The sequence below is a fragment of the Nematostella vectensis genome, chromosome 11 (assembly GCF_932526225.1).
Source record: "Nematostella vectensis chromosome 11, jaNemVect1.1, whole genome shotgun sequence".
Taxonomy (NCBI): Eukaryota; Metazoa; Cnidaria; class Anthozoa; order Actiniaria; family Edwardsiidae; genus Nematostella; species Nematostella vectensis.
Window position 1 is genome coordinate 15,241,873 of NC_064044.1, and position 22,436 is coordinate 15,264,308.

At 37.2% G+C, this 22,436-nt stretch overlaps 1 protein-coding gene across 2 annotated transcripts; it reads left to right on the top strand.

Annotated features, from left to right (window-relative positions):
• The first annotated feature begins 5 nt into the window (after positions 1 to 5).
• On the top strand, positions 6 to 22,161 carry LOC116613576 (sodium-dependent phosphate transporter 1-A). 2 transcript variants are annotated; one of them, XM_048734658.1, is made up of 10 exons: positions 6 to 247; positions 2,211 to 2,901; positions 12,805 to 13,032; positions 13,197 to 13,282; positions 16,635 to 16,731; positions 17,121 to 17,345; positions 17,693 to 18,110; positions 18,600 to 18,785; positions 18,885 to 19,075; positions 19,202 to 22,161. In XM_048734658.1, exons 2-10 carry the CDS (start codon positions 2,691 to 2,693, stop codon positions 19,246 to 19,248), a joined length of 1,689 nt encoding a protein of 562 aa, XP_048590615.1. In that variant the 5' UTR covers positions 6 to 247; positions 2,211 to 2,690; the 3' UTR covers positions 19,249 to 22,161. The 2 variants fall into 2 exon arrangements, with proteins under 2 accessions (XP_048590615.1, XP_048590616.1); XM_048734659.1 differs by lacking the exons at positions 6 to 247; positions 2,211 to 2,901 and adding an exon at positions 11,267 to 11,316.
• The last annotated feature ends 275 nt before the right edge of the window (positions 22,162 to 22,436 follow it).

The following is a 22,436-nucleotide window of genomic DNA, read 5'->3' on the forward strand; positions in this document are numbered from 1 at the left end:
TGAAAATTACCCAGAAGACCCCTTGGGTCCGAGTGTCATACCTTTACCATTGAAGTTTGAAAAATATCATCGCCTGATACTCAGGCTAACAAAATACAGTTGAACCTCTAACGAACCTCTATTAAGCGGACGCGGACACATTTCACTGACTTTTTTTTTACGCTACGGAAACTTTCTTATAATGATGCCATGGAAAACCCAAACACAGCGAGCGTCGCCGACGAGCACTTCAATATCGCCAGATACGGTACCTATACCCTCTTCCCTCCCTCAGCCTCCCGTCAACAATCCTGGACTGATGTAGCCTCCGTAGCGTCGGAGGCGGAAGATGAATTATTTACCAGCCATAATTAATTATTCCTGCTTATTTTATTTCGATAATTTGTTATTCATGTCATCATTTTTCTCAAAAATTCATAATAGGATTTATTCAAATAATTCATTCTTTGGATAAACTTTATAATTCATTATTCCTTTAGTTTTGAAACCAATAATTCATTATTCCCAACCATTTTACAGCTTTAATTCATAATTCATCTTGCGCCCCCCGAGTAGAGCGGCTCAAGAGGAATCGAGGACAAATAGGCCCAATCTCGTTCCCAGAGCCCACTTGCTTTATGCCAGCGGCAAGGTACCTAGGGAGATTCTTATTGGCTCTCGAGCTTGCTTCAGTGAGCATGCGCAAATAAAACGGAAGTGAATATAACAATGGAAAACCTTTTACGGTGCTTGTGTCACACATTCTGTCTTTGAAAATAAAATAACAGAGAAAACTCACACAAGCCAGCTTATACATTTAAAACCAAATTCATTAATAGTTACAGATGTTAGTGTGGGATTATCCTAAAGATTGAATCTTCATCCCTCAGAAGGGGGGAGAGGGGGTGAATAGGGGTATGTAAATCCGCCGGGGCAAATCAGTGGATCCGCAGATATTTTTAGATCCGCATGGTTTGACAGATAAACAATAGCATCGATTGAAATTCATTTTAAATCCGGAATTGGACTTCCCTGCTAGCAGAGGCCTCTTTTCTCTGTATTTCGCTGGGCTGGAGTTCGCGAGGAAAAGATACCACTGCCATGGGCCGCAAGTTCGTTTGATCAAACCGCCGTCCACGATCGTGGACGAGATCCAGAGCGCATGCCCCGTTTATTAATTACTGGCCACTATTTGAGCCCACAATGACTAGCGCATGCATGAAACGTATATCCGCTGCGGGATAACAAGCCCGCATTCGAAACGGCGTCCTCCGTAGAAATATCACGCGACGAATTATAAAAGAAGCCATTCAATGCCTTATCTTCATTCAGAATTTTCTCTCTTTTGACTAACGAGTCAATCTTGCGTTTACAGGTTTTGCATTCTTCTGGGAATATCTGATCTAAGTTTACCAAAAAGTTTTGTAACATTTTCTTCGAATCCAACTGTGCGATATTTACATTGAAGAAACTCGCCTGCCCAGATGTCTTGAAATTAATCCCACAAACAAGACAAAACTCGTCTTTGCTGCGTTTGTTGTTCAATCTTTTTATTGACGTTTTAGGTGATTGAAATTGAACAGTTGTTTTCTTTTTTCGAAGAGGAGAACTAACCGGAGTTTGATTCATGATTTTCGACTAAACCCATGCAAAGCATATTAGCATATTGACAGCTTTCGCGCGATGGTACGGGTTTTGGCACGTCGGTCGCTTATTAACGCTAACGCATGCGCAACAGAAACAGTTTCGACCCATGGCAGAGGTATCTTTTCCTCGCGAACTCCAGCCCAGCGAAATACAGAGAAAAGACGCCTCTGCTAGCAGGGAAGAATTGGACCGTCAAAGCAGTCAAAATCCGAAATCCGCGCCCAAATTGTCAACAGACCCGTGATACGCCGTATTTCTAAAATCCGCCAATCCGCTGAAATAATCATCAACATCCGTAATCCGTGAGAATCCGCCGATCCGCGAACCTATTCACCCCCCCCCCCCCCCCCCCCCCCAGAAGGATCTAGGTGCTTTGGAACCACAACTCGTAGAGTAGAGATAAGGCTAACTCTGCTATGCTAAGGCCTAAGAATGATCATGATTATGAAAATTTTGCTAATATTATTGTTACTCGAGTCTGTATTTTGGTATATTTTTAAAAAGCTTTTCCCTGACTAATAACGCACATTTTCGCGCATGAAAAGAACCCCATTTCGCGCCAAAAATTCAATTTATTTTCCCAGAGTGCCGTTCGCGAGGTAATGTGAGATGTGAAGTGTTCAGACACGTGGACACGTGAAAAGCAAACAGCAGACTTCGCCTCAAGACTTATCTCGAAATACACCGATATTATACTCTTCGAGACGAGCCAACTCTGTTAAAAGAAGCAGAACTGAAGCTCTAGATATTTCTGAGCATAGAAATTGCATTCATTTTCAAGTGAATCCCTTTTGCTGGGTGCGAAACATCCGCAGCGGGAAAGTCGGCCAGCATAGAAACTGAATATCAACATTCGACTTCTGTTGTGAGGAAAACGGCAGCTTTGTTTAGGAGGAGCCTTAAACCGCCACATACAGCCGCAAACTACAAGCTTAGATACAGAATTATCTCATTCTTATGGCTACATAAAGAACTTGACCGGCTCTCCTCTTAAAACACGTGCGTTCGGTGTCGGCTTTAGAGCGGACGTTTTAAACAGTGAACTCCCTCTCAAATTAAGAGCAATGTTGGAACCCCAAGATTCCGAATATCTATGGATTGTGATTCTAGGATTTATCCTAGCCTTTGTGCTAGCATTTGGTATTGGGGCTAACGATGTAGCGAACTCCTTTGGGACTTCGGTTGGTTCAAAAGTACTCACGCTGAAGCAAGCATGCATTATCGCAAGCATATTCGAAGTCGCCGGCGCTGTTCTCATCGGGGCGCGCGTTTCTGGTAAGTTTGCTACGTAATATTATCATATATTTTACTACCCTTAAACTTAACCTCCACACTCTAAACTACTCATGTTGTTGTTTTTATGCCACGAGGAACTGTTTCCTCAGCTGTTGTCTTGAATGTCGGATATGGTTTGTACATTAAGCATGTATACAAGTTGTATTTCTCCATGCAGCCTGTCACGTTGGAATTTGTTTACATCGCATTGCAGAAATTTCATGTTAGAATGTACCTTCACAACTACTGTACGATAGTTAAAATGTCTTTCTTAGGGTTTCTTTCCATGTTAATATTATACAAACGATGGCTCCATGGCAATAAATATTCAACATACATGATGTCTGTTTTCTCGATTTCTACTCACTGCTATGCTTGACAAACCCCAATCATCTTTTCAACTCCAAGCGTATCGCTTTATAAATTGTTACTTCGATACTTCCACTATTGGCATCACTACCGCGCTTTTTGCTTAAAAAACCTCCGAGATTGCATTGTAATCGCTGTGTGTTTCTGTTATGTAATTGGCTTGTGAAATCAACAAACAACAAATACGAGTGTTCGATTTCGTATTTCTTCGAAGCGATGATTGGTTCTTTCTCATGCCCTCGGTCTTGTTACCGATTTCTGTTGTTTTTTTTCTGCGTACAAGCTGTTTCTAGAATAGAGATCGTCCTTCCATTTGATGATCGGCCAAGTTTATTCAATATTGTTGTTAATGAATTTATGCCATTTTATTTACTGTCAATCTTGTGTATGAATGTATGTAATACAAATGCCCCCTGTGCTTATTTCTTTATTACTCCTTCCTAGTATGGTACTAATATTTTATCAAAATACCTGTAGCAAAAAATTACGAATGATAAAGCCCTAACAAATAATTACCTTTAAATTGTGTGGTCCAATTGAATATAAAAATCATGAAAAGTGAGTGATTGAGGTGCAAGATAAACCAGGGGGAGCTTCTTAGTGATAATATTAGTTGTAATATTTGGTGTGTTTGGGATTTTGTATTTCTCTTCAGTTGTGACCCTTCAGGTATTAAAATGGCATACGCAATGACATATTGTCACTAGAATGGCCTCATTAAAATCCAAACAACCTGTACCCCTGTAATCATGCTTTACCAGGATATATGGCAGACTACCCCTTTTTTCACACTTCTATCACAAAATAGTGGCGTTTGAGCTTGTAGAATTATACGCTAAATGTTCCCTACTGCTTGGAACTATAGCCAGCCATCAGAATGTCTGGATTGTGATAACAGCAGTGCATTTTGACCTCTGATTTAAAAGTAAGCGTTTATTACACTCCAATGAGATCCATCATCTAACCTTATTTTGCTGTGCAATAAGCCCCAATTGTTTGTTAACATGTGTTTTTTTTATTCCTTTTGTACCCTGGGAAAAGATGTCTTTCTCACATTTGCAATAAACTGTAATCAAAAACAGGTCAGGCGCTTGAGGGCCCAAAACAGTGCTTGTGTACTATGTTATATTACCCCTCAATTCTATGAGATATCAAAAATTCTCAGGGTGTGTAACCATCAAACAGATGTAATACTGTGTACTTTATAAGTGGGCAGAATTCTGTTATACTCGTGATTGTGTCTCTTCAACAATCTTTACCCTGATTTGTCTAGCTGTGAAATGGGTAACTAATCTTTACCCTGATTTGTCTAGCTGTGAAATGGGTAAATAATCTTTACCCTGATTTGTCTAGCTGTGAAATGGGTAAATAATCTTTACCCTGATTTGTCTAGCTGCGAAAAGGGTAACTAATCTTTACCCTGATTTGTCTAGCTGTGAAATGGGTAACTATGTTTCCAAGGGTGCGATACTTCCTTGTAAGAATGCTTTTGGGTTGCATTAAATTCTAGGCAGTCAGTAGTGTTTTGGCAAAATGGTTTAATATCATTGTAGAATAACATATAAAAAGTGCCTAAGAACCAAATTATTGGGGTGTTAATCCTTGATAACATTTGAGTTTTTTGTTCTACTCATGTGACACTACAATAGTGTGACATCACTGGCTAGCTGTCAAAATAATGTGACATCACTGGCTAGCTGTCAATATTATAATGTGACATCACTCTCTAGTTGTCTATATAATAGTGTTGCGTCACTGGTTAGTTGTCCATATAATAATGTGACATCAATGGCTAGTTGTCAATATAATAGTGTGACATCACTCGCTAGTTGTCAATTTAATAGTGTGACATCAATGGCTAGTTGTCAATATAATAGTGTGACATCAATGGCTAGTTGTCAATATAACAGTGTGACATCAATTGCTAGTTGTCAGTATAATAGTGTGACATCACTCGCTAGTTTTCAATATAATAGTGTGACATCACTCGCTAGTTGTCAATATAATAGTGTGACATCAATGGCTAGTTGTCAATATAACAGTGTGACATCAATTGCTAGTTGTCAGTATAATAGTGTGACATCACTCGCTAGTTTTCAATTTAATAGTGTGACATCATTTGCTAGTTGTCTATATAATAGTGTTGCATCAATGGCTAGTTGTCTATATAATAGTGTGACATCAATTGCTAGTTGTCCATATGATAGTGTTGCGTCACTGGCTAGTTGTCAATATAACAGTGTGACATCAATTGCTAGTTGTCTATATAATAGTATGACATCAATGGCTAGTTGTCTATATGATAGTGTTGCATCAATGGCTAGTTGTCTATATAATAGTGTGACATCACTCGCTAGTTGTCTATATAACAGTGTGACATCACTCGCTAGTTGTCAATATAACAGTGTGACATCAATTGCTAGTTGTCAATATAATAGTGTGACATCATTTGCTAGTTGTCTATATAATAGTGTGACATCATTGGTTAGTTGTTTATATAATAATGTGACATCACTCGCTAGTTGTCAATATAATAGTGTGACATCATTTGCTAGTTGTCAATATAATAGTGTGACATCATTGGTTAGTTGTCTATATAATAGTGTTGCGTCACTGGCTAGTTGTCTATATAATAGTGTGACATCAGTGGCTAGTTGTCTATTATGATAGTGTTGCATCAATGGCTAGTTGTCAATATAATAGTGTGACATCAATGGCTAGTTGTCTATATAATAGTATGACATCATTGGTTAGTTGTCTATATAATAGTGTGACATCATTGGTTAGTTGTCTATATAATAGTTTGACATCAATGGCTAGTTGTCTATATAATAGTGTTGCATCAATGGCTAGTTGTCAATATAATAGTGTGACATCATTGGTTAGTTGTCTATATAATAGTGTTGCGTCACTGGCTAGTTGTCTATATAATAGTGTGACATCAGTGGCTAGTTGTCTATTATGATAGTGTTGCATCAATGGCTAGTTGTCAATATAATAGTGTGACATCAATGGCTAGTTGTCTATATAATAGTATGACATCATTGGTTAGTTGTCTATATAATAGTGTGACATCATTGGTTAGTTGTCTATATAATAGTTTGACATCAATGGCTAGTTGTCAATATAATAGTGTTGCATCACTGGCTAGTTGTCAATATAATAGTGTGACATCATTGGCTAGTTGTTTATATAACAGTGTGACATCAATTGCTAGTTGTCAATATAATAGTGTGACATCATTTGCTAGTTGTCTATATAATAGTGTGACATCATTGGTTAGTTGTTTATATAATAATGTGACATCACTGGCTAGTTGTCTATATAATAGTGTGACATCAATGGCTAGTTGTCTATATAATAGTGTGACATCACTGGCTAGTTGTCAATATAATAGTGTGACATCACTGGCTAGTTGTCTATATAATAGTATGACATCAATGGCTAGTTGTCTATATGATAGTGTGACATCACTGGCTAGTTGTCTATATAATAGTATGACATCAATGGCTAGTTGTCTATATGATAGTGTGACATCACTGGCTAGTTGTCAATATAATAGTGTGACATCACTGGCTAGTTGTCTATATAATAGTGTGACATCAATGGCTAGTTGTCAATATAATAGTGTTGCATCACTGGCTAGTTGTCAATATAATAGTGTGACATCACTGGCTAGTTGTCTATATAATAGTGTGACATCAATGGCTAGTTGTCTATATAATAGTGTGACATCAATGGCTAGTTGTCAATATAATAGTGTGACATCACTGGCTAGTTGTCTATATAATAGTGTGACATCAATGGCTAGTTGTCAATATAATAGTGTTGCATCACTGGCTAGTTGTCAATATAATAGTGTGACATCACTGGTTAGTTGTCTATATAATAGTGTGACATCACTGGCTAGTTGTCTATATAATAGTGTGACATCAATGGCTAGTTGTCAATATAATAGTGTTGCATCACTGGCTAGTTGTCAATATAATAGTGTGACATCACTGGCTAGTTGTCAATATAATAGTGTGACATCACTGGCTAGTTGTCTATATAATAGTGTGACATCAATGGCTAGTTGTCAATATAATAGTGTTGCATCACTGGCTAGTTGTCAATATAATAGTGTGACATCACTGGCTAGTTGTCTATATAATAGTGTGACATCAATGGCTAGTTGTCAATATAATAGTGTTGCATCACTGGCTAGTTGTCAATATAATAGTGTGACATCACTGGCTAGTTGTCTATATAATAGTGTGACATCAATGGCTAGTTGTTTATATAATAGTGTGACATCACTGGCTAGTTGTCAATATAATAGTGTGACATCACTCGCTAGTTGTCAATATAATAGTGTGACATCACTGGCTAGTTGTCAATATAATAGTGTGACATCACTGGCTAGTTGTCTATATAATAGTATGACATCAATGGCTAGTTGTCTATATGATAGTGTGACATCACTGGCTAGTTGTCTATATAATAGTATGACATCAATGGCTAGTTGTCTATATGATAGTGTGACATCACTGGCTAGTTGTCAATATAATAGTGTGACATCACTGGCTAGTTGTCTATATAATAGTGTGACATCACTGGCTAGTTGTCAATATAATAGTGTGACATCACTGGCTAGTTGTCTATATAATAGTATGACATCAATGGCTAGTTGTCAATATAATAGTGTGACATCATTTGCTAGTTGTCAATATAATAGTGTGACATCAATGGCTAGTTGTCAATATAATAGTGTGACATCAATGGCTAGTTGTCAATATAATAGTGTGACATCAATGGCTAGTTGTCAATATAATAGTGTTGCATCACTGGCTAGTTGTCAATATAATAGTGTGACATCACTCGCTAGTTTTCAATTTAATAGTGTGACATCAATGGCTAGTTGTCTATATGATAGTGTTGCGTCACTGGCTAGTTGTCTATATAATAGTGTGACATCACTCGCTAGTTTTCAATTTAATAGTGTGACATCATTTGCTAGTTGTCTATATAATAGTGTTGCATCAATGGCTAGTTGTCTATATAATAGTGTGACATCAATTGCTAGTTGTCCATATGATAGTGTTGCGTCACTGGCTAGTTGTCTATATGATAGTGTTGCATCAATGGCTAGTTGTCTATATAATAGTATGACATCAATGGCTAGTTGTCTATATAATAGTGTGACATCACTGGCTAGTTGTCTATATAATAGTGTGACATCAATGGCTAGTTGTCTATATGATAGTGTTGCATCACTGGCTAGTTGTCAATATAATAGTGTGACATCAATGGCTAGTTGTCAATATAATAGTGTTGCATCAATGGCTAGTTGTCAATATAATAGTGTGACATCAATGGCTAGTTGTCAATATAATAATGTGACATCACTGGTTAGTTGTCAATATAATAGTGTGACATCACTGGTTAGTTGTCAATATAACAGTGTGACATCAATTGCTAGTTGTCTATATAATAGTGTGACATCATTGGTTAGTTGTCTATATAATAGTGTGACATCAATGGTTAGTTGTCTATATAATAGTGTGACATCAATGGCTAGTTGTCTATATGATAGTGTTGCATCACTGGCTAGTTGTCAATATAATAGTGTGACATCAATGGCTAGTTGTCAATATAATAGTGTTGCATCAATGGCTAGTTGTCAATATAACAGTGTGACATCAATGGCTAGTTGTCTATATAATAGTGTGACATCAATGGTTAGTTGTCTATATAATAGTGTGACATCAATGGCTAGTTGTCTATATAATAGTGTTGCATCAATGGCTAGTTGTCAATATAATAGTGTGACATCAATGGCTAGTTGTCAATATAATAGTGTTGCATCAATGGCTAGTTGTCAATATAATAGTGTGACATCACTGGTTAGTTGTCAATATAACAGTGTGACATCAATTGCTAGTTGTCTATATAATAGTGTGACATCATTGGTTAGTTGTCTATATAATAGTGTGACATCACTGGTTAGTTGTCTATATAATAGTGTTGCGTCACTGGCTAGTTGTCTATATAATAGTGTGACATCAATTGCTAGTTGTCAATATAATAGTGTGACATCATTGGTTAGTTGTCAATATAATAGTGTTGCATCAATGGCTAGTTGTCTATATGATAGTGTGACATCACTCACTAGTTGTCTATATAATAGTGTGACATCACTCGCTAGTTGTCAATATAACAGTGTGACATCAATTGCTAGTTGTCAATATAATAGTGTGACATCATTTGCTAGTTGTCTATATAATAGTGTGACATCATTGGTTAGTTGTTTATATAATAATGTGACATCACTCGCTAGTTGTCAATATAATAGTGTGACATCATTTGCTAGTTGTCAATATAATAGTGTGACATCATTGGTTAGTTGTCTATATAATAGTGTTGCGTCACTGGCTAGTTGTCTATATAATAGTGTGACATCAGTGGCTAGTTGTCTATATAATAGTATGACATCAATGGCTAGTTGTCAATATAATAGTGTGACATCAATGGCTAGTTGTCTATATGATAGTGTGACATCAATGGCTAGTTGTCTATATAATAGTGTGACATCAATGGCTAGTTGTCTATATGATAGTGTTGCATCACTGGCTAGTTGTCAATATAATAGTGTGACATCAATGGCTAGTTGTCTATATGATAGTGTTGCATCACTGGCTAGTTGTCAATATAATAGTGTGACATCACTGGCTAGTTGTCTATATAATAGTATGACATCAATGGCTAGTTGTCTATATGATAGTGTTGCATCAATGGCTAGTTGTCTATATAATAGTGTGACATCAATGGCTAGTTGTCTATATGATAGTGTTGCGTCACTGGCTAGTTGTCTATATAATAGTATGACATCAATGGCTAGTTGTCTATATGATAGTGTTGCGTCACTGGCTAGTTGTCTATATAATAGTATGACATCAATGGCTAGTTGTCAATATAATAGTGTTGCCTCACTGGCTAGTTGTCTATATAATATTGTGACATCAATGGCTAGTTGTTTATATAATAGTGTGACATCGATGGCTAGTTGTCAATATAATAGTGTGACATCACTCGCTAGTTGTCAGTATAACAGTGTGACATCATTTGCTGGTTGTCTATATAATAGTGTGACATCATTGGTTAGTTGTCTATATAATAGTGTTGCATCAATGGCAAGTTGTCTATATAATAGTGTGACATCAATGGCTAGTTGTCTATATAATAGTGTGACATCATTGGTTAGTTGTCTATATAATAGTGTTGCATTAATGGCTAGTTGTCAATATAATAGTGTTGAATCACTGGCTAGTTGTCAATATAATAGTGTGACATCACTTGCTAGTTGTCAATATAATAGTGTGACATCACTGGTTAGTTGTCTATATAATAGTGTGACATCAATGGCTAGTTGTCTATATAATAGTGTGACATCAATGGCTAGTTGTCTATATGATAGTGTTGCTTCACTGGCTAGTTGTCTATATAATAGTGTGACATCAATGGCTAGTTGTCAATATAATAGTGTGACATCAATGGCTAGTTGTCAATATAATAGTGTTGCATCAATGGCTAGTTGTCAATATAATAGTGTGACACCACTCTCTACTTGCAAGATGTCATATACTCTATGATGGCTTAAAGTCTTTAATAAACTTTAATATTTATGTTTCAGAAATGTAATTAAGCAGTCTTCCTTAGAAATTGCAGTGTTTTTTCATTACTAGCACTGTCTGTTTACATCAGAACTGCGTCTGTATTTTTTTTTTTTTACTAATCTTTAGTTGATTTAGTTTTCACAGGACATAGAGAATTATTTGATTCTGTGATATCATCCTATTTATTAAATGTAATTTAAGTCGAAAAAAATCCCATCTGGTAAAAATAAAATCTGATCAGTAAGTATTTGTTACAAAATCCAAAGTTGACATTACATTGGTTATGAAATTCTGTTTTAGTTTATGTGTACAGTACATTGTAATGAGCTTTTTGCTTTACTTTTCAGAGTTCATTTCTCCTTATATTGGTAATTACATCTATTATTGGGCGGTAAGCGCTGGTAGCAAAGCCAGATTGGCCAGTTTCATTTGCTTTTATTCCTCTTAGCTTGTTTTTCTAATTGGTATATATGAAATAAAGTGCTTGTATATTATATGCTGTCTTGTTAGTATATTCAACATAGTAATTAATGGATCTCTGACACTTTTCTGTCAACAATCCTTTTTCTGCCAACCATGTATTCTGTGTAATAAATTACTGTAATGACTTAATTTGTTCTTTGAATTTAAATATGCAACACCACTTACAATGATATTGCTTGATGCACTTAAACTCCTCAATAAATAAAGTATTTTTAATTTTTCCATTTTATTGGAGGTTCTTGAAGTATCAACATTTGTATGGTGCCAAAATTTAAACCAATTGACCTTGCCAAATTTTCTTGCTGCTTTTTGTACAATTCTGAAATACACATTAAATACTTATTTGGTATAAATAGAAGAGAACTCTGAAGCTCCTGTGATCTCTGTTGATAAAAGATAAGATTTTTCTATATATTCTTATCGGACTGCCAATAAAATAAGAAATGAGGAAACTTTTTTCTTCATGAAGACAGCTTGTATGTGTGGACTGCTCTTGAAGACTTTCATGACATGCAAAATGGACTCTGCCTGGAAGAAGACATTCTTGCCACTAACTCATTGTAGTACAAGGATTATTTGTGCAGGCTCTCACTGATGAGTTGCAAATGCTGTCCGACACCAGCAGCACACCACAGTCAGCAACACCTGTCCAAGCTCATCCGTGAGCTCATCTGTGACCCCACAAAACAAATCTTCCAGCATATCTGGGCAATCCCAGATTTACAACCAATCTCCTTTGCTATTTGAGTTTTCTTTACAAGCATTAACTAAATTATCTCTCTACACCAGCTTTACATTGGATTAATACTTTATCAACTCTTAGTCTGTGTGTGTGTCGTCTGTGTTTCTGTTGTCTATGATTTGGTTATTGTTTTTTTTTTTCTGGCTGTCAAACAAGCCTGTGACCATCAGAGCTCCTCGTGTTTTGACGCTGGCTACTTTTTGTCTGACGTTTAAAATGAATGAAGTAGCTTATTTTGCATCAATCCTCTCACAACTTCATTTTTAAGTAACCACCTACTTCAGTACATTTTGAGACCCCTGAATGGGTGCAATGTTAGGTCATAAATGGATAGGTTCCAAAAAAATCAATAAAAACAAGACTGGTACTTAGGGGTATAAGAATAAGAACATGAGAAATTTGAAATAAAAATCAAAAAAATGCTACAAATATTTGCCTTAAATTTCAAATTTTCAATTTCAAATTTGCCTTTAATTTTGATACTTCTAGAATCCTTCTATCTCCTACCTAACTTATATAATTAATGACAATCATGTTCTTTAACAAACAGTACAGTAGCTCAATGATATATGACATACATATGATAAAGATTAAACTGCTGTATTTACAGAAGCTATTGTTTTAATAACATTAATGTATTTTATTTATTTTTAGACACTGTGCGCAAAGGTATCATTGACATCAACTCTTTTAATGGTACTGAGGAGTATGCCATGGTTGGCTCCCTCTCAGCGCTTACTGGCACTAGCGTCTGGTTACTGGTCGCCACATTCTTTAACCTACCGGTGTCTGGCACCCATAGTGTTGTTGGGGCTACAATGGGCTATGCTCTGGTAGCTCAGGGCCTACATGGAGTGCAATGGAAGACATTTGGGAAGATCGGTAAGTAGCAGTTTTATCAAATTGCCCAACGAAGCATAACGATTTTCAGGCAGTGTCGGGCTAACATATGCATAGAATCTCTCAGAGCATTGTGTGTATGTATCTCCTAGATAGAGACATCAAAGCCACTCTTTTTATTACCTTTGTGCCATTTGTATTTTCAGCTGGTTCATGGGTCGTGTCGCCTCTTCTATCAGGTCTCATCAGCTCCCTCCTCTTCATGCTTGTCAGGCGTATCATTCTTAGAAAGGTAAGTGGATAGTTTATGGTTTGTCTGGCTTAGCATAGGAATGCAGGGCAGATTAGTCATGCTTGTCAGGCGTAAGCTAGATTTACCCAAAGCCAGTCTCTTCGATTTCCCTAATAAGAGCATGTGATCTAATTGGCATTATCCTCAGTAAGCTAAGAAATGGCTGTGTGGAAAGGACGACTTGTTCTGATTAGTTAATTTGTTACAGGCATGTCATTCATGTAACAACTGAAAAACATTCTTGTAACAAGATTTGACTTTTTTTTAGTAAAAAAGGCTAATTGGCTAATTACAGTATGTGTAAAAGACTGTGTAAAAGCGTGGTTGAAAGTTTTGAAGAACCAGCCTTGTGCTCAAGTCAAGTCAGCTGAAATGTCAGAGCAAGCCACAAGATAAAGAAAGAAAAAAACAAGCTAATTTTTTTAACACCTTCTCCGACAAGTGCTCCTACGTTTTTGTTCTTGCACTGACAGACGTAGGTAAGTTGGCGTATTGTATCAAAGTACTTAGCGAAACGATCTTTCGGAGTTGTTTAGTTTTCAACTTTGTACACCGTTTTTATTGTTTCATATTTATATATAAGTACTTACCTCAGGGACTAAAAATTCTAGGCTGTATTTATCAAATTCAATCTCTAAAATCTGCCATTCACCATTTATATCATAGGAAAATAATAACTTTTCATGAATAATTGAATATACTGGAGCTGCCAACTCTTTCACAAGATTGTCGACCTCATCACAAGCCTAATTTTTGTGAGAATGTTTATACATTCTCTGTATTCACCGCATTGGCTCTCTTGTTTTGTTTGTTTTTTCTTCACATATTCACTCTATTTCACCAGATTTCAAAAGACGTCTGTCCAAGTTGGGTTGACAGCTATGAAATACTAAAAATAAAACCAAAAGGGATTTTTAATTCATTTCAATGAATGATTGGTCAAATTCTCACAAAGATGAACAATGCTAAATTTTGAGCACTTCTCGCATAACCCTATGTATTAATAATTTGTGAAGAACAACATATATTTGAAAAACACTTGAAATTTAAATCGACTATTCTGGAATTCTGGTTTGATTTTTAAAAAGCTACACATGCAGTAACTAGGACCTTGTGGATCCGTTATTACCTAAAAAAATTTGCCTTGTTTTTATACCACCTGACAATATTTTGAATAACCCTGGGTACCTCTGTTTCTTACAAAACCTCAAAACTTTTTGTTTTCTCATATGACACATATCTGTAAAATTGTACCCCAAAGAGGTCCCAAAGTAAAATTTAGGTTTCATAGGAAACCAAGACAATTGTTTTTGTTGAGGAGCAATTTGCTTGAAAGCTATAGGTTTTCCCCCTACAGCTTCTCCTATAAAAGCTCTTTCAACCTCATATATTCATTTTCTGTTATGGGTTTTATTTTAGAAAATTTTAGTTGAGACTATTGAGACAGTTTTAGGTTTTATGAATTAGGTTTTTGTAGTATAATATTTGTATCGTTTGTAAGGAAATTTTCAGTTTTCGTTAAATGCTTTTCTCCAAACTTTTTCAGGTGAATCTAAGCCAGAGGTTCTGAAACAAGCTGAGACACTGAAAACATGCTGCTGGCTCAGAGGCATGACTCAGAGCAGGATGTACATATTAGGCATTGGTATTTAATGTAGGTCACCAAAAATAAGCACATTTAAGGTACTAAATAGTAAGATAACTTTTTACAAATAGAAAAATTGTTCTAAAAAATGAATAAGAGTTAAAAAGTAAAACCTAGTTTTTTTCCCCATGTTAGTCTGACAGGTTCTTGTATAATGTGCATTCAGTGACATTTAGGCTATAAAGGTTCATAAATAGTCGCTTGCTTTTTTATGAAGATATGATGACAATGACTTATGGTCAAGCAATTTAATAAGTTAATCATAAAAAGGTCTCCTATATGATTCCTTAAGATCATGTTTAAAACTACAGTTGAAGCTCTTGTAAGCGACCACCTTGGGAACTGAGAATTGTGGTCGTTAACGGAGCTGGTCTTTTACGAGAGCTTGCTCTCATAAGCGACCACTGGGCGCCAAAAACTTGAACAATAGGTGTTGGTCGCTTACCGGAGCTTAATTAAAATGGAATCTAAAAGTTATTGTGATAATAACGCTGTAATATTTTCGTTTATTGCTTGATTTTAAAACTAGGTATTTGACTTATCATGAGAGTGACTTCTTTTATTTAATAGCAATTAAATCTACGCAAAGTAGCTTGTTATGCTCGTTTATATCGACGACTTAAGCTTTTCGTCACGAGAATATCTTCTGCGTCTACGACGATCGCATGGCGTCTTTTGTTAGCCGGTTTCTAAAGCGTGCAACAAACAAGTGGATGGCTATTGTAACTGGAAAAAGGATCAATCGTGGATCTGGCAATGGACTAGAGATTCCTTGCATTTACACATTTTCTGGAGACAAAGAAATGTCAATCCCATGGTTGAAATCAAAGTTAGAAAATTGAAATTTCAAAATTCTTTAATGGTTGCCTACTGGAAAGGCAGCTTTTGTGAAACATTACAACATTTGTGCTTTAAATGTTATTTCAGCAAGCATTGGATATGATGTTTATCAGCTGTTGACTGATGTTGTAAAGCCAAAAATCATTGTGGTCGCTTACGAGAGCTTAAAAATAAAAGAAAATCTCAGTTGGTGTTGTGAAATTGTGGTCGTTAACGGAGCTGGTCGCACCGATAAGTTGGTCGCTTATGAGAGCTTAGAATTACAGAGTTTGTGTGACATATTCAATCGGTGATTCGTGATCGTGGTCATTATTGGGGCTGGTCGCTTACGAGAGCGGTCGCTAAAAGAGCTTCGACTGTATTTAGAAATCAATTTTCATATGTTAAGCAAGTAAATTCATATTTTATAAAGCAAATTAATACAACCCCTTTGGTTTTCCTCTATAGTTAATAATATCCTTTGTAATGCCAATAAAATCTTAACCGGCATTTTTGTTCTAGGTATTCCCTAGGAGGATTGGGAGAACACCACTTTAAATAATGATTGCAGTATTTGTAGAACACGCAATCTTTATATGTTTTACATAGGTTTGCTTTTTTGTGGGTGATGGAACATGGTGCGTAATGAAAGTGGAGGGGAGGGGGTTCTACTTAAAGTGTATGCTGAAATCATGAAAATCATGCTGGCTCCGCTTTTAGGCAGTGCCTAACTATACATTAGTATCTTATATATAATAGCCTCTGTCTTATGATTTTATCAAGTCCTGAGATGCAATAATCTAGCTTCAACATGGCAGATTTATGTTAAATGTTCTGTTTCACCTTTGTGCTCAAGTACATTTCTAATTCCTCTATATTTTTCCCCAGTCTGAGTCCTTTGAAGCAGGACTGAAGTTCCTCCCCCTGTTTTATGCGTTCACCATCACAGTTAATTTCTTCTCTGTCTTCTACAAGGGATCTCACAGTGAGTTTTATTTTTGTGCACCAACAGTGCTGGATTTTAAAAGGTGTGGATTTTCTATGGTTTAATTTTGGTTTTCTATTTGCTATAGTAATTCCATAGAAAATAATTTTTCTATAGAAAAGAAAAAGAGAAATTCATTTATATTGTATCACTTTAGAAGATTGATTTTAGCACACAATTTACAGTAAAACGTATGTGAGGAATGCTTCCGTTTTCATAAATAAAAGTTATGCACCTGTTTGCACTCTCTATTGTGTGTGCCTTTATATGGACAATACTCAGGCCCGTTTGTACTTTATTATTAGTGCTGCACTTTAACAAGATCCCGCTGTACAGTGTGTGTGCCTTTATATGGACAATACTCAGGCCCGTTTGTACTTTATTATTAGTGCTGCACTTTAACAAGATCCCGCTGTACGGTGTTCTCATCCTGACCTTCGGCAGCGGTATAGTCACAGCCCTATTTGTGCGGTTCTACCTGGTGGGGTTCATGCGCCGCAGAATAATACGTGAGGTGGACCAGCTGGGTATCGATGTGAAAGCCATGTACACTCCTGATGTGGACCCAGCCGAGCTCCTTCAAAGGGTGGAAGTGATCATCGAAGAGAATGAAGGTTAGAGATGGGCTATAGGTTGATTTTACAATAAAATGATGTCTGTCTTGTTAGTGTTGATTAAACACATACTCCTACCTAAACTGGTTATATTCTCACTCCTCCGGTGAGGTCTGTGTCTACAGGTTACCTAACCTGCTCTACCACAGGTAGCCCACTGCCCAGGCTAATTGTGCTCTAAACTAGCTAGGAGCAAATGGTTGAAGACGGGCTATTTTTTTACTTGAGTAGGAATAGGCTCTGCATTCAAACAAAGATAATTGTTATTACTCTCTAAAGCACTGGCCCTGTTCATAACCTTTTAGTTGATTTTACAGATTTAACAGTCCACATATTTGAAATTTCAGATGAGGTTGAAGCAGCAGAAAAGTCAGTTGATCCTGAGGCAAATGGCGATACCAGCAAACTGTCTAATGGAGTAACGAAGCCTGCACGAGAATTAAACTGTCAAGTGTCACACCACAGCATCCTATCCGGGACACCGACTGACAAAAAGCAACTGATCCCTGATTCCCCGCAAGAGCACTTGCATGAACACCCCCTTGAACACCTGCATGGGCCCTCTGACCTGAACACGTTTGAGGGACGCAAGCTGGCAATGCAGCATCAGTCGATCCGGAGGCGCACCTGGTCTATGGGAATGCAAGACAGGACGACGGCAAGGTGCCTGATCACTGATGAACCCAAGACTGGTCGGTTGTTTGCCTTCCTGCAGATCTTGACAGCTTCATTTGGGGCATTTGCACATGGGGGCAACGATGTTAGGTAGGTAAAGCTTCAATCAAACTGAGATGAGAGTCGATAAGAGCTCTCATGATCTATATCTGTGCACTCTCATCTTCTCTCATTCACTTTAATTGTTCAGATTCGACATAGAGTTGCCAACGTCTTATCACATCAATTAGTATTTCTGTAGACAGTTTTCACAAAAAATGAAATTTAATGTGTTCTTACAAATTCTGTGATGAGCCCTAAAGTCTAATAATAAACTCTTTGGATAAACATGTGAGCACTCTCAAAGACTTTGAAAGAAGTTTGATTGCAACTTTGTGAGTGCTTGGAAGAGGCGAACTGATTGACTCTCATCTTAATTTAATTGAGGCATTTCTGGTTGACATATTTTCATTCCTTTTAGAATAATCAACATCATGTTGCAAAATCTTCCATACATACTAGTAAAGAAGATTTTTATTCTCAGAGGATGAACATTTACAATTTTTTTAGTTTTTTAACAGCATGACATTTTCTTCCTAGCAATTGCATTGGTCCGTTGATATCCCTGTGGACGATTTACTGGACTGGAGAGATAGCTCAGAAAGTTGCTATCCCGGTCTGGATTCTTCTCTACGGAGGAGTCGGCATCTCCATCGGGCTCTGGGTTTGGGGTAGGCGTGTCATCAAGACTGTGGGAGAGGACCTTACGCCCATCACTCCGTCAAGGTAAGATGCTCTAAAAAAGTTTTACCATTGAGATTTACCATTCTTATTCTGTACCACATTTCTTTATTGTATCCTCAACTGATGTTTGTTCTGTTGCAGTGGTTTTACCATTGAGATTGGCTCAGCGCTCACCGTGCTTTTGGCCTCTAACCTTGGCATCCCCATCAGCACCACCCATTGCAAGGTGGGGTCGGTCGTCATGGTTGGGCGTGCCCGCTCTAGGGAGGTAGTGGACTGGAAGGTCTTCCGCAATGTCGTCCTGGCATGGATTGTCACCATGCCTGTTGCAGGTATCTGTAACTTTCCTGTCTTTCTGTTTGTCCATCCGTCCGTCTGTCTGTCTTGGCAGTTTGAACTAAGCCAAAACGTTTATGTTATTTCCTTTTTTTCTTATATACTTTCTCTCTATTCTCCAGGTGCTATTTCAGCTGCTGCTTATGCGGCACTGCGTGAGATTCTATAGTGATGTCCCAAGTTTAGTAAGCCAAGCACTGGTTTTGTTTTAGCAGGGGCTTTTATAGTGCATTTTACATGCATTAGCCTACGTGTAGCCGCTGACTCGCGAAAATATACTCTCGTAGCGTCTACGAAACGGCGGCGATAATCGTGTTCTGTGACGCCATTGTAATAATTTTGAATGAATTAATTTTGACAGCCGTGCATGGGTTTTTTCTTATTCAGCGCGCGAAACACGTTCAGGTTTTGTCCTGCAAAAAAAAACATTCCAACATCGCCTTATAATGCTGCTACTTTCCAATCGCACATTCCTTTGTTTCAATTTTGCTAATGTATACCTGCACTCTTTGTTATTGGTAAATGAGAAAGATTACGAACGGTATCTCGTGGATAGCAAGCACTCCTCGACTTTCAGCGTTCGAAGTGAACTTGAGCTTTTAGATTTCTGTGTACATAACACAAACGCATACATATGCAGGAGTTGCCCTAATCTGCTGCTTAAAAGTTGAAATTTGGTGAAAAAAAACCTACCCTCTTTAGATAGCACTTTGGAAAATAACTAAAATAACGAAATTGCTTGGTAAATGAAAGACTTTGCGTGTAGCCAGTAGGAAGTCTCACAGAGACATCGGCACCATCGTTTAGAAAAGCAGAGATAGGTTTCTCTTGTTCTTTGTGTGGTTTCTCTATCCCAAATAACGTTGACTAAAGGCTGTGGCTGTTTTTCTCCATATTTGAACCGCTCGATAAACTCACACCGGAAACAGCGGGAACTCATAATGTCAACTTCTGATCTGAGCCAATCAAAATATCCAAGAGAACTTGCTAAGTGAAGTGGCCAATCAGAGACTAGGTTTTCCTTTTAAAGGAGTGACGTCACGGAACACGATTATCGCCGCCGTTGCGTAGACGCTACGAGGGTATATTTTCGCAAGTCAGTGGCTACATGTAGGCTTCAGGTGTATATGCATCAGTGGTTGATTTAAAGAAAAACTTGTTTTTACCTCAGTTGCATCCAAAAGGTCAGGTTGTTGTATTGATGATGTAAATGTGATATTGCAGAATGCAAGTACATTCTTGTCAATCTGCCACTCTGGGATGATTCGTGTCTGTAGGGGAATTTTGGATGGCTTTTACAATGTTTTGAGATGAATCCTCAATCAAGAAAATAATAGCTTAGTCCCAACTCTCGATACAGTTTGATTTCTCTCACTCATTCACTTTCACCGACTATTGTAAACTATCAAATTCAGATTGGAAGCTGATGTGAATTCTACTGTTCCATCATGAAAAAGAGGAAATTTACTTTATCACGTGAGAGAGAAATTTATCGAAATCATGTGAGAGAAATATCACTTGTCATTCCCTATTCGGTAAATTCTGCATTCGATATAGATTTCCATTTTTATAACTCTTCTCAACAACCTAGACGCCATGTTGAAAATTACCCATATGACCCTGGGGACGAGGTTGTCTTCTCATCCTCTCTACCCTGTGATAGCAAGAGTAAAAATTCTCGTCGCTGACATCAAATCCTGTCCCCCTTTACTTATTCGCAGTGGCAATATGCCTGACATTTGAAAAAGGTCCCAAATGGACTAAATGCCCGACAGTTTTCCATTTTTTTCCAAACAACCCCTTAAATTGTCGACCTGGTGAGTTAGAGGTATTCTATATTTGTTGAAAAAGGGCAAACAAACCTCAATTGAGCTTTGTTGTCGTTATTGGATGTTTTTCGTCGTCTATGTACACTATAGAATCGTAATTTTAGTGTCACTAAAGAATTTTATTCAACATGCTGCAAAATGTCGGCAGCTTTGTTGTCGAAAGTGATTTTTTTTCCCTTGCATATACGTTTTTTTGCATACGCATTTTTTTTGCTACAATAACACGGTCAGGTAATGTGCTTATAGTGTATACAAGCAAAACACTTTCTTTTTCGACAACAAAGCTCGATTCAGATTCCCTTGCCCTTTCTAAACAAATATATAATACTTTGAGCTCACAATGTTGACAATTTATCTTGATATTTTAGCAAATTGAGAGCTGTCGAGTTTTAGCAGCATATTGTAGAAAATTCCAAAGTGCCACTAAAATTACGATTCTACGGTGTACATAGTAAACAGAAAACGCTTTATATCAAAAACAAATTGGTATTAATATAATTTTATGAGCTGCCGGTGACTGCGTGTTTCATGGTTTTTACGGCTCATAGCCAAAGAATAGATTGCTTTTACAATAGCTTTATATACATTTAAGGGTCAAGCAAACTTAATAGATTTTTCAAGAGTGTAAGGAACATATATAATGGTGCTTTGGAAGAATATTTTATTTGTCATTTATCCTGGATGTCATGAAAATGGTCCAAGTTTTAGGCTACTAGCATGGGAGGGAAGTTTAATCGATCGATCTCTAAGGGTATGTCTAAAGGAGGTTGATCTGAACTCTGTTCTAAAAAATGGAAATAGTGTGCTATTCCAAATTCAAAGAGTGTAAAATGGAAATAATTTCCACATCAAGCCCATGTCTAGGCCAAATATAAAACTGAGAAAAAGCTTCATACTATTTGACTGGCACTCTGTTTCTAGTGCGACTTAGGGTGTGGCTACATTTTATATGAACATCATCCTCAATTACCAATAACCAGATAGGAAGCTACGAAGAAGCGGACCTGTTCCAGTCTTGCTCGGCCTCGGAACTTGAGGTCCTTGCGGATGTTATCTGGGACATTCCTAGTTGATATGGGTTAGTTCGTCATGTAAGACCTCATGAATGAGCTCTATTTCCCTAACCCTAGCCCTAACCCTACATGAAGTACTGACTTTGGTGTTTTGCATGGACAAACTGACTCTTGGATGTTAGTGAAAAGTTTGAGTAGCAAATCCTTGTAAAGTTGATTAAATAAAAGCGAGTGGTACTACTATTTTCTACTGTAATGATTGCCGCATCCCGGAGGAAAGGGGAAACGCTACCCTTGTTGCTTATAGTCCCCTTTTAGTTTGGCAGGATGATAGATCTTTGCACCACGATAAATTCTAGATAGGATGCCACCACCAAAAACAAGTACTTCCAGTTTTATAGGGTGGAATTGATTATTACAAAAATTGAGGAAACATACACTTGATGGTAATGTACGGGCCCAAACTTTTTCAGGTAGATAAAGGCTAATATATTCCATATTACCGTTACAAGGGC